At 44.3% G+C, this 13,359-nt stretch overlaps 1 protein-coding gene across 8 annotated transcripts in view; it reads right to left on the bottom strand.

Moving 5' to 3' along the window:
• The window catches only part of L3MBTL3 (L3MBTL histone methyl-lysine binding protein 3), a 159,604-nt gene that overhangs the window by 60,881 nt on the left and 85,364 nt on the right, over window positions 1–13,359 (bottom strand). For all 8 annotated transcript variants that reach the window (XM_075924145.2, XM_006118582.4, XM_006118587.4 and 5 more), the window contains 2 exons: window positions 5,731–5,822; window positions 2,592–2,743 (listed from right to left, as the gene is read on the bottom strand). In XM_075924145.2, the coding sequence (XP_075780260.1) occupies window positions 2,592–2,743; window positions 5,731–5,822 (244 nt within the window). The remainder of the gene's footprint in view (window positions 1–2,591; window positions 2,744–5,730; window positions 5,823–13,359) is intronic.

The following is a 13,359-nucleotide window of genomic DNA, read 5'->3' as shown; positions in this document are numbered from 1 at the left end:
TGCTTTTCTAGCAGCATCCCCACGACTTTTCCAGCCAAACAGGAAAACTGCATAATTATTTTTATTCCTATGTTTTACTGTAATTTGAGAACATAATAAAAAAGTGTTAACGTTTTGAAAAACCTTGCTTTTACTATTCAGTTGCTCAAAAGATTGGTAGGCTGTTGAACTGATGATTTTAAAGCTGCTTGAGATTTAAAAGTATTTTTAATCATGTTACTATTTAACTAAATAAATAAATGGCTTTTACCCCCTCAAACTTCCAACTTTCTTCAGTCACCTGCTACTTCTCTAATATCAGAAAACTTCCTAATATAATCCTTGACACTTCTATTATTTTATATTATTTGAAACCTAATTCCATATGTCATATCACCTAGTGGATATAACCCACAACTACCTAGTGGTTTGCCTACCTCTGCCTGATCCAAATACTTGCTTAGCATTGTTTCAATAATTTCATTCTCCTCCAGTTCATTTTTTGGCATCAGCAGCTACAATTACAACCTCCATGGGTGTACAGTAACTATTTTAATATATTCTATTCTTTTCTATATGAATTCTACAACCACAACAATAGCTGAATTAGGGATGTTAAATATTAGTTAATAGAATACTCAATTAACCTCATGAATTCTTATTGGATACTCAACTATTCTATAGTACCCGGGAGCGGAGCCAGCAGCCACTGCACTAAGGCCCCACTTCTGAGGAACCCTCTGCCACTCTGAGATGCTGGCTCTGTATCAGAGGCAGCTGCATGGGATGCCAGGTGAGAGCTGGTCTGCGAGGGGAGCCAGATTAAAAACCAGCTCCCCTCGCAGACCAGGTGTCTGTCACCCCAGCAGGGGTGGCAGCAGCACCTGTCCAACCAGCACCTGTCTAAGCTCCCAGACCTGGCGTGAGCCAGGACTGAGCCAGGCTGCTTGCCTGCCTAGTTCCTAATACACTTTAAATTCAGAGCCACAGCTGAGGTAGGTCCCAAACCTGTTGCAAGCCAGGACTAAGCTGGGCTGCTGGCCAGCCTGCTAATAATTTATTGGCGGGGAGAGAGGGAAGAGGAGAAATGCATGTAGTCTATAGCAGTGGTCCCCAACACTATAGGGGGGGGGGGGGGAAGGAGGAGCGCCGGCCTCGGGCGCGCGGGACTCGGCGGGAGGGTGGGGGTGGCGGGGAGGGTGGGGGTGGCGGGGAGCGCCGGCCCCGGGCGCGCGGCCCTTAGAGGGGGCCCTGCCCCCGGGCGCGCAGCTATGGGGGGACCCCACCCCCGGGTGCGCGGTAGGTGGGGCCCCGCCCCCGGGCGCGTGGATGGGGGGGCGCCCCCGGTCTCCGCCCCCTGGCGCCCGGCGGGCAAACGGCCACGCCCCCTGGCGCCCGACAACCTAAAAAGGTTGGGGACCACTGGTCTATAGCATTAACCGACAAGCTTTTGCTTATTGGTTAATCAACTACACTATTACAACACCCCTAATTTGAATGCCTCAAACAGGAAATTCTCTTTTTGCCATTTATTTTTAAGTAACCAACAATTCCTTATTTTCCCATCTTACAATTATTTCTCAGTCCTAAACCACAATATTGCTAATTTCTCAATATAAAATGTTAACACAAAGTTGAGAATGGGAGCCACTGCCAGCACTATTAAGACAAAATATTTCAGTAAGATTATGGATACCGCTAAAATTTTTGGAAGTTTGTCTGGAAAAAAACAGCAAATCTTTTAAAATGCATTCATCACTAATATTTTACTTTACTATGGATTCAAATAAAAATCAGACGAATGTTTCATTAGCATCCCACTTCTTTATACAGCTTGCTGTATAAGCTATAGATACAGGAAAAACAAATATACATGTTATAAACTAACACTGAACTGTATAACAACTTCATTATATCACACTGGTAATAAAATTACAGTTAGTATGTCCAATGAACAATGCAGAATTCTCACATATGCTCACCCTCTACATATTAAGGTTCTACCCAACAAAAATTTAACAAAACAGGGAAACAAGTAACTAGTTGCAGTTTGCAAGACATGCAGGGCGTTAGTTCCTCTTTGTTACTCTGCTAAAGCCTTAAGAAACAAGACTGAAGTTCTGACTACACAACAAAACACTACTGTAGCAAGCTCAAAAGACAATCAAGCCACTCAAGTTTTATTAGTAGGGCATATCGGCCAGACCTAGACACACCTTGATGAAATGTAGCTGCTGTTTCAGTCATAGCTACCAGTGTGCCTAATACTGATAGTATAGGTATGTCCGTATCCATATTTCCTAATTAAAATGCTTCAACATGAAGACATACTGCAAAATTAAATGAGAAATGCCAGATTTACTCCCATGTGCAGCTACAACATTCATTTTCCACAACCTTGTTGAAGTTGTGTATGTACAACTTGATTACATATGTATGCTAACCCAGTCTCTTACATTTACTACAGATGTTTAATGGTCTGGAAGACATTTTTATAAAAATCTGCTAAAAGCTGTGCAGACTACATGCAGAATACAAAGAATACCAAGGAAAGATATGGTCTTAAATTTCTGATATGATGTATTAAAATATAACAAATACAAAGGTCATACCAATAGTCATAGCTCTCATCCCAGTTATCAAAATGAACCAGGAAACGATTGTCCACCATGTCTGTTACCGTAGCAACACAGATGAATGTAGGATTTTTTTTGTCTACAGCTTCAAGCTTCATTCCCACTCGAAATCCTGATGGAATAACTGTCTACTCAAACAGAAACTTTAAATTAAAGGTAAGTAACACACTCTTCAAACCAAAACCTCCCCAGTGTCCAGAATCAATACAAGCATGTCATTTAAAAATGTATCAAGTAGTTAGACAACAATGCAGGAACAGCACAATTGGCTTATGTGAAAGATAATGAAATAGGCACAGACTCAAAGATCATGGGTTTATGAACCAAAAATTTCTGAGCATGTTTTGGTTTTGATTCTGCCCCATCAGGCACTACCTCTGACAATCTCCTCCTAGTCTCATAGAGTTACAAAAATAGTGTGATATCAGTTCATGATACAGGCAAGATACCCAAATCGGATAAAAAACTGGATAAAAGGAAGGTTAACAACCACCAAGAGAAACTCTTGCTTAGGTCTAATACAGATTAAAAAATATTTTATGTTTTGGTCTATATTAGTCTGAGGAGAAAAGCAGGCTTAAATCCAGGATTGCCAAAATAGTATAAACAATCTTATAAAGTTTAGGGAGGATTTAGGATAAAATGATTAACAGGGTGAGGTGTAGTTTCTATTCCCAGCTCTGTCACTGATTTGCTTTGTGATCATAGGTAAATCATTTACTCTCTCTATATATGTAACATGAGAATCAGATACTTTTTCTCTTCACTGGAGTACTGTAATAATGATGACTCCTTCCACACTGAGCATGCTACAGATTCTACAGGATTACTGGAAACATGCACCATCCCCATAGAATGACAGAGCATACTCCGTGACAAGACTGCAGGGATTTAGCAGACAGTTTCTTCAATTGCTGCTCCTTGGTGCCATAGTTCCAGACACAGGAACTCAGAGTAGAGAATTCCTCTCTCCTATGTTCTCAATGTCTCTATTGCTAGTGTCCAGATAGCACAGAGAAGGAAGAAGTGGCTTTACTCAAATGCAAAGGGGGACGGTCAGGTGCATGGGAGAAGAGCTTAAGAGAACCGAGGAGAATAGGAGCAGAAACTGGGGACAGGAGGGTGGGAAAATATGCACAAGAACTGGGACCAGGCCAGAGTGGAAAGCAGCAGAGGACAGACAGAAGACAGCATGAGACAGCAGCAGAAGGGAATAAGGAGAGACCGTAAGAGAACAAGAAGCAGAGAACGGAACAGGATGTAGTAGAAGGGCCTGTGGGAGTCAGTAAATGGGAAGGGGCAGGATCTGGGAGGGTAGCAGTTGGAACTGGGATGTGTTAGGAGAGGCTGGGGGGATAGAAACAGAAGGGTCAATAGCCACTAGACACATTCCCCTACAGAGAGCCTGCATTCAGCCCCTCTGGCAGGAAAATTCATGAAGGAGCTTGTTGTATCCCTTCCCTGCCAGCAGTGCAAAGGCCTGCCCTGGCTCTCCTGGCACCAGGGTGGAGGTGAGGGGGCAGCACTGCATGGGTATCCACTCAGATGTCTGCAGCTATGCAGGACTCTATTCAGTAAAAGGACAGGAAATCAGGAATGGTAGGTGGGTTGCATGAGTGACTTTCTATCACCTCAGTGGGCCACAGTAGCCTACGGCCCACCTGGATACCACCTGCAGCCCCATTGCTCCAGTTTGCCTCCCTGCACCTCTTGCATACCTGGGCACTAGAGCCCCACACTTAGCTGCTTCTCCACCTCCCTTTCAGCACTTTTGGAGCCTGAGAATTGCCTGATTCACACTCCATCCCTGCTCCTCCCCTTCCCTCCCAGAGCAGGAACACCATGAACAGCTGATTCCCGGTGCTCCAGCTCTGGGAAGGAGGGGAAGAAGCAGGGACAGAGCAGCTTCTTCTAATTGAAGGGAGGGGGGAGGAACAGGAAGTGTGGGGCTTCGGTACCCCAGTGTGAGAGAGAAACATGATGGAAGGGAGCAGCATCATGGATCTCAGGTTGCCCACCACTGATAGAGAGGCTCCAGGAGGGAGGAGGAGGAGAGAGGACGCAGCTCGCTGTGAGGAGGGGGCAGAGAGCTGGGGGAAGAGGTATGGTGGGGCAGAATAGGGTGGAAAGATGCAGGGCAAGGGGGGGGGAGAGAGTTATGGAAGGGACAGAGTGGAGACAGCGTCTGGGATGTAAGGGAAGGGGTCGAGCACCCCTTCCCCCTGGCTAGAGCAGAAGTCAGTGCCAGTGTTCCTGAGTTTCAACATTCCTTGTTGTCTAGCAGATAGCTGTGAACCCAACTGACAAAGCCTGCAGATCCACACATATGCTAACAACTTTCCATTGCCACCAGCTTCTCTGTTAGTCCAGGTGGAGAGGAAGGCTCATCCAGTGGTTAGGGGACTGGCTTAGGATGTAAAGACCCAGGTTCAATGACCTGCTCCACCATGGAATCTTGGGTGAGTCACTTAGTCTCTCTGTGGCTCAGCTCCCCATCTGCAGATAACAGTGCTTCCCCACTTAATAGGGGTGACGTGAGGATTAATAAACTGAGAAATTATAGCGTTTGAGCATTAAATAAGTGTTAAGAAATTACACTTACTACAAAAATTATTTCCACGGTAAAATGTTTGGGGTTTTTCAGTTAAAAAATGTAAGAAATATATTTTTAAAATGTTAAAATGAATGTGAAAGTTGCAAATTCCTATGCAAAAGATAGAAAATACAAGATTTAAGGTGGCCCATTCTTCAAGCACAGGGCCTGTAGAAAAAACAATGTTTATTCATATAATTAAGGACTATATTATAATGCATAAAACAAAAGGCTTAATTAAGGTTAAACAGGCAACCTTAATTCTAGTATTTCCTCAATTTTGAGTGCTTAACTTAGCAACCCTAAAGTTCTTTTAACACAATTTTTTGAAGTTTTCAACATATAAATTTAAATTCATGTGATTTTCAAAGGTGAATTTTAATACAGATTAATCACTTATCAAACTTTGAAGAAAAAAATTATATACAATATTTCCAAAGTCTTGTGTTACTGAAATGATAGAAATGAACCTGTTAGCAACTTTCTGCAGCAATGAAGTAGTAGCAAATGAAGAGTACCTACCGTGTTTTGGTTTTCAAACAAAGATTTAGGAGCAGCTTGAGCCTTACATGTTTTAAGATATGAGGACCAGTTAAATTCCTCTTCCTTATATCCTAAAAGGTTTCCAGGAAAAGTGAAAGAAGAAAATATGCATGAGATACATGAGGGATTATCTTTCATAAAATTATTTTTCAGCAATTCATTTTTCATCTACTGGTTGAATCTCTCTAATCCAGAATTCTATTGTCCAGAAACATCCATTGTCCGGAATTATTTTAGTTAGCCGTATGTCCGCTTTTCATGGCTGTGGCCTAGCTTTCCATGGTCCCATAAAGTTTGTTTAGCCACCAGTCCTAACACCAACCAGTGTTCTGTGATGTTATTTAGCTCTAATTTATGTCCTCTAACAGCCCAGTAAGCAGTGGAAGTTTTGGTAATGCTGCTAGACAATATTGACCTCCTTTGATTCACAAAATTCTCTCATTTGGAACTGGTCAGGTCCCCAGAGTGCCAGACTTAGAGAGGTTAAACCTGTAGTCCCAAATCATCCAATTCCAGAATTTCACAGATGAAAAAATAAAACTGAAATATTACACATATTTCCTATAGTAAAACCGCTACTAATTAGGGTCTGCTTCTTTGCTACATTATGTCAGTTTTAACCACAGGTAATGCCGATGCTGTCACAGATTTTTATTTTTTTTTTAACATGGTAATTCAGACAGAAAACACTAATCCTTCCCTGTTACCAGTTGGTTAAGCCTTATTTATTACAATGAGGAGTTTTCTTTTTAATAATGACCAGAGTGTCTATTTTCCATCCTGATCTAAAGAGGATCAGATTCTCATCCTTTTGCAGGACTGACATTTTTACTGTTCTTATTCTTCATATAGGAGGAAAGACAGTCTTATGGCTCAGGCTCTGGATGGGACTCAGAAGATTTTGGTTCAATCCATAGCTCTCCCCCAATATTCCATGGGTGACCCAAAGCAAACATCCTCTGAGCCTGTTTCCTATATGCAAAGTAGGGATATTATACCCTCCTTTCCTCCACACGTTATTCGTAGTATCTATTTGCTTTGTAAACTCTTAAGGAATGGGACTATCCCTTATTATATGTATTTTGATACAATGAGGCCGCAGCTTTTGCTGAGGCTAGTAACTATTACTGTTACCGTTAAATAAACAACACAGAGAAACCTATTTAAAGGAAACAAACAAGTATTAGAAGACGAGCATTCCATACTAGGAATGCAAGCAATTAGTCAACTACCCAATAAGCAAATGGTAGTCGAGTAGAAACTTGGCTAGTCGCTCCCCCCCCCCCCCCCCCACCCACCGCTGCCTCTATCAGAAAGAGGCAGCAAGGGTGAGGGAACAGGAGCCGGTGCTGGGGGTAGCTGGTTTACAAGCCAGTTCCCCCCCAGCACCATCTCCGTAGGCGGCTCATGCCGGTCCCAACTGCTGCTTCTCTTCTTTTGAAATGTATAAGAGTTGCCCGTGGCTCCTATACAGAAAGGGAGAGAGGCAGCGGGGATAGCGAGCACCCCCCTTTATCAACTAATCAAATAGTCAATGGAAATTCTTTTTACAGGTTTTCAGCCCTTGCTTATTATTTGAACATTATTGTTATGTTAATGTTCTTTTTAATTGCCTGCTACTAAAATTTCCGTGCCAAGTTTGTTTGAAATGACATAATTATTAGGGTTTTTGTTTAATAAATGGATTTTAAATCTGCAAATGTGCCACGTATCTTGTTTTAATATAATCTTTAACAATGGTGATAGCATGTATGAGACTTAATTTTAAATTTCTGTTACCTTACGTGCTTTTTATCTAGGTTGGCTTACTAACTGTCTTATTTTGACTTATAACCAAACACTGCATATTTGCATAATTTAAACTAAGGATCAGAAGAGAGAAATTCAATCTTCCCTGTGAATTTTCATGTTAGGCCCCTTCATTTCAGAGAGTTTTCAAAATGGGTGCTCCCTGTTTCATTTGCCAAGAGTGAATCTGAGTTGAACAACTGGAACTTCTGTTAAACCTTGAACACTGCTTTGTCCATCTGTTTGGGTTGCTTCTAACCTAACTTCCTGCCTTCCCTATTTCCTGGTGTCCCTCAACACCATCCTCTAGGAAACATGGGCCTCCTCCTAACTCCAATTCCATTGACCATGATGCATCTTCTCTAATTTACATATATTTTAATATAAACATTACAAACAGATGCCAAGACACCTTATCCCATGTTGCTTTAGCCAGAGGCTGTCAGAACATAGATGAGTTCTAATTCACGGACCCCTGCTGGTTCTAGTCTTCAACAGGCAACCACATGGAGAGCCACTGATCTCCGTCTCCAAGTCAAGCAAACCATCTCTTCTAGAAGTTTCCATCTTCCTTGTGGGTTTGGTCTCCAGATGGTTCTGTCTCTGCATTCTGAGATTTCTGTAGGCTCTCTTTGCCTGTTGCATCTGCTGGCTCATAAGTGCATCCTGTTCCTTTGAATTTGCTCTTCTGGCAGTCATCTTATATGACCTAGGTGTCATTGTACCGCTCATGTCTCCTTTATTTTACTCCTAGTGTCACTCAAATGGTTGGATCCTCACAGAAATGCCTGTCCACAGAGCAGGTGGATCCTTGGCTGTTCTCTCACATTCTAGAGCAAGGGTGGACAATCATTTTTTGATGGGGGGGGGGCACTCTAAGATTTTGGAAAGTGGTCAAAAGCCATATTCTTCCAGGATATTAATGGAGGAATTCTGGGGTCTGGGATGGAGACTGGATGCAGAAGGAAGCTTGGGGTAAGGCACTGGGTGCAGGAGTAAGAACGGGGCCTGGGAGGGTGTTTGGGTGAAGGAGGAATTTGGGACATAGGGCAGGAGTCTGGGGTTTTGGGATATGACCTAGGGTAGGAGGGGATTGTGATCTGGGGCAGGAGATTGGGGTGCCAGATCTAGGAGGCGGTATGGGGTCAGAGGGTTTGCATACATGGAGGAGGTACAGAGGATTGGGGAAGGGAGAGGCTCAGGGACCAGAGACAGGTTCTAGCTGGGAGGTGCTTACCAGCAGAAACCTGAGGCAGACTGTCTGCTGCAGGCTGCAGGCTGCTCACTGCTCCATGTGGCTCCACTCCAGGCATGAGAAGGAGGGGGAGGGGGAACGAGGAGGGAGGGCAAAGACTTCCTACACTGTCCCTGTTCCCAGAAAAAATTATCAGCTCCTATTGGCCAGAAACAGAGACTGGCCAATGGGAGCTAAGAGATTTTGCTGGGGGGGCAGGAACAGCATGAGAAGTCTCCCTCCCCAGCCATCTTGAAGGGTGAGTCCTCCATTTGCCAATCACTGACATGCTTCTTGTACCAGACTGGACACTGACATCCAAAAAAATTTGAGTAACAGTCCATTGTAATCAAATATTGTTTTTCCATACAGGTAAATCATTTTCCTGTCACCCCTTCCTAAGGTCAGGTGAGTAGTGACAAGGGTTTCTTTCTGCAAGCATTACACCTTTCTATAAAGGAGAAGAGTTTGCATTCATTCCCAGCCAGTGAGCACACTTCAAAGCCTAAGAATCAATGCCCAAGTGTGAGGCAAGTATTTTTGCATGGCATTCTTACATAATGAGGCAACGAAAACAGCTCTTGGTCCTCAAAACGATTCCATCCTGCACACTCTGCTCTATTTTTAATTTGAAAATATGGTTCTGCTCCTACATTGACTTTTGTATGCTAATCACGCTGCTAGTATTGCTCTCTAGACCACCTATACTTCATTGTCCTTTTCCACAGTCTTTTCCATCAGCTTTCCTGCTGACACTGGGAGATAGTGAGCATGGTAACGGATTCAATGTCCTGTTTTCCTTCTTACAACTTGATGATGTTAGGTATACAGGCAGTCCCCAGGTTACGTACAAGACAGGGACTGTAGGTTTGTACTTAAGTTGAATTTATACTTAAATCGGAACTGGCGTCCAGATTCAGCCGCTGCTGAAACTGTCCAGCGGCTGACTACAGGAAGCCCGAGGCAGAGTTTCTCTGTCCCGGGCTTCCTGGAATCAGCCGCTGATCAGTTTCAACAGCAGCTGAATCTGGACGCCTGGGACAGAACAGCTGGGGCGCTGCCGGGTAGGTCCCCGCAGCGCCGCACCTCGGCGCTGCGGGGACTAACCCGGCAGCACCCCAGCTGCTCTACCCCAGGTGTCCCCAAGTCAGCTGCTGCTGAAACTGATCAGCGGCTGATTCCAGGAAGCCCGGGGCAGAGCAACTCTGCCTCGGGCTTCCTGTAGTCAGCCGCTGGTCAGTTTCAGCAGCGGCTAACTTGGGGACGCCTGGGGCAGAGCAGCTGGGGTGCTGCTGGGTTGGTCCAGTAGCGCCAAGGAGCGGCGCTGCGGGACCAACCGGCAGTGCCCCAGCTGCTCTACCACAGGCGTCCGCGAGAAAAGCCTGGTCTGCTTGGGGGAAGGAGGGGATGCACTAGCTGCGCCCCCCCCCCCCCCCCCCCGCAGACCATGGAGACGCGGGCGGCGGGACCGAGACGCGCCACAGTCCCGCCGCCCGGGTCCTCCGCGGCTCCCTGGTGTGCGGAGCAAAGCAGAGGAGGACGCAGGCGGCGGGACCGCCCAGACGTGCTGCAGTCCCGCCACCCGGGTCCTCCGCGGCTTTGCTCCGCGGCTCCCTGGTCCCGCCGCCCGTGTCCTCCGGGCGAGAAAAGCTCCGTTCGTAAGTACAGATCCAACATAAGTCGGATCCGGGTAACTCGGGGACTGCCTGTATATGCCTCATCTAGATGTCATCTCCAGTAATCATCCTGGACATTATCTGATCTTTAACTGGAAGCACAGGAAGTATATCGATATGCGCTACAAACACTCTGCTGCACTTTGAAGAGGGCTTATCATGATTGTCTCCAGTGGTCCATAGTTTAACTATTTATAACTAGATGGTCATAGTTGTACTGGTGGAATTGCTCCACTCTAAATACAACAGCCAGAGGCTCTTTTTCTACTTTGGCTGTCCCTGTTCAGTGTTTGATAGGACTCTGCTGACATAAGCAAGTAGCTGCTCCTGCAAAAGAACCAAAACCATTCCTTGTTTCAGTGCATCACACTGGAGTGTCAGTTGCTCTCCTGGTAAGTAGGACTTCAGAACACAGGCATCTTATAATTTGTTTCACTATGTCAAATATTTGCAGTTAGAGACATGCCCAATTTGGTTTGGCCAATATACATGGCAGAGGGGCATTGCTGGCACCTGATGGCATATATCATGTTAGTGGATGTGCATGTAGATGAGCCCCAGATGGTGTGGCTTATGTGGTTAGACACTGTGGCTACGGCTACACTGCCATTTTTTTGCAGAAGAGGATATGCAAATAGTGCTTGTATTTGCATATCTTCTTCCGATTCTTTCTGCGGAAGAGGTTTTGCTGATAAAAAGCCCCATGTAGACGGGGCCATTTGTCAGAAAAAAACCCTCTTTCGCAAGATCCTGTAAACTTCAATTTTTGAGGACTAAGGGATCTTGCGAAAGAGGGTTTTCTTCCGACAAATGGCCCCTTCTACACGGGGCTTTTTAATCGGCAAAACCTCTTCTGCAAAAAGAATCAGAAGAATATATGCAAATACAAGCACGATTTACATATCCTCTTCTGCAAAAAAAAAAAAAATGGCAGTTTAGCCGTAGCTGTGATGGATTTAAAAGCAGACATTCTTCTGAAAAAAAAACCTCTTCAGAACTTGATTAGAAAAGGAAATAGCTGAACTGCAATTCATTTGCAAATTCAATATAATCCAAGTAAGCCTGAATAAAGATTTAAATTGGTAAATGCACTACAAAGGCAACTTCCCCTCTCTTGATATTCACCTCTCCCCATCAGCTGAAATAAATGAACCACATCCACTCTAGCTTGATTAGCTTAACTAACATTTGGTAAGTAACTTCTTTCTTTTGCTGTACTTTCATATACATACCTCTGCCTCTAATTTCAACTCCAATTCGTCTGATGCAGTGGTTTTACTCACAAAACTTATACTCTAATAAATCTATTAATCTCTAAGGTGCCACAGGACTCCTTGTTGGTTTTGCCCCACTTTGTCTCAATTCATGTGCAGGTTGAACCTCTCTAGTCCAGAAACTTTGGGACCTGAACCGGAGAATATGCCAAACAACTAGAGGTCAATCTTGTTTAGCCGCATTACCAACACTTGCAATATTTACTAGGTTGTTAAAAGACATTTAGGAGTAAAGTAGAGCTAAATACCACAGAACCCGGAGAGTCAGAACTGGCTGGCTGTAAAAAATTTTTATGGAAACTTGGCCCCATGATAAGTGGACAGCCGACTAACTAAAATCATGCTGGGCCACAGATGTTGTTTGACCAGAGTGTGCCTGTACTTCTGGGTGTATTGTTCCTCTCCAAGGTTTTCATCCTCTCTTGAGGTTTCCACAGCATGCCCCATGTCTCAGCAGCTCTCTCATGTGAGATTGTGTTCCCAAAGTTCCTATGGGTGATGCTCCAAGTACCACAGAGTATCCTGTCTGAAATTAGGAAGTCTTGTGAAGTCCCCAAAATTGTATATAGCAACCAGTGTGCTTACATCAGGTTGCTCACTGGCATTGGTGTCTAGCAGAAAAACCTGTTTCATTCCAGGTTTATTCTCCTTTCTAGGGCAACAGGCCCCCAGAGTTACTAGGCCTGTTGTGAGGCTTTAGCTAGGGGTGAGCTTCACAGTGATGCAGACACCTCTCTGCCTTCTTCCCCAATCAGGTATCATAACAATTTTACTTTCCTGCTCTTCTTGTGCTCCTGCAGGGACAGGTTTGTGCACAACTCCATCTCCTACTTACACTAGGTCCATTCCCCAGCTGGGTCTGCATTTACCTAATCCAGAGATATGGGGAGGGTCAGGCTGAATTCCCTTGTTGAAACTGAGAATTCCTGTACTGCAGAGAACTCACAGTTCAGACATTGTCATCATACTTCATCAGCAAAGAGTGAGGCTGAATGCAGGTTAAGTCAAATAAGGGGAACTTTATTAAACCCTGTGCCATGTGGCCACACTACATCCAGCCCAGCTCTCCATGTTCCCTATTTTCTTGGCCTCCTCTCCAGAACAGCCTTTCCAAGGAACACTGGCATTCATTCTAATTCCAGTTCAATTGATCATGGTAAACTTGTCTCCATGGCAACTGACAGCAACCAGATCTTGCTGTGAGGCTGGCTTAAAACTACCCATTAGGAAAAGATCTCCATAATGATAGCTTGTACAGCTAAAAAGTAGTAATGACATAAACATTTACAAGTGCCATTCAACTCAAACCATATGCAGCAGAACCTTGACATGAAATTTAGGGATTTCCTGGAGGTAAAACTCTTTCCTCTCAAATTCCTTAACAAATGACTGACAAAAATAACCTTGGACATAATGAAATCCTCTGAAGAAGGTTCAGGGCCTGTCTGACACGGAGTATCCATGAAAGAAAGTGAAACTTTCCTACTTGCTCTGCAAGCTTTATCTAGAGAAGTCTGTCTGTCTCTCTGGTGGGAAAGGAAGGGAGTTGCTTTAAGCAAAACAAAACAATCCCCCTACTCTTACTCAATTCCATTCCACTGATTCTGTTCTGTTTCAGTTAAGAGGACCTTCTATA

Source organism: Pelodiscus sinensis, chromosome 3 (genome assembly GCF_052426305.1).
Source record: "Pelodiscus sinensis isolate ZL-2025 chromosome 3, ASM5242630v1, whole genome shotgun sequence".
NCBI lineage: Eukaryota > Metazoa > Chordata > Testudines > Trionychidae > Pelodiscus > Pelodiscus sinensis.
This window is presented reverse-complemented; position numbering and strand designations above follow the sequence as displayed.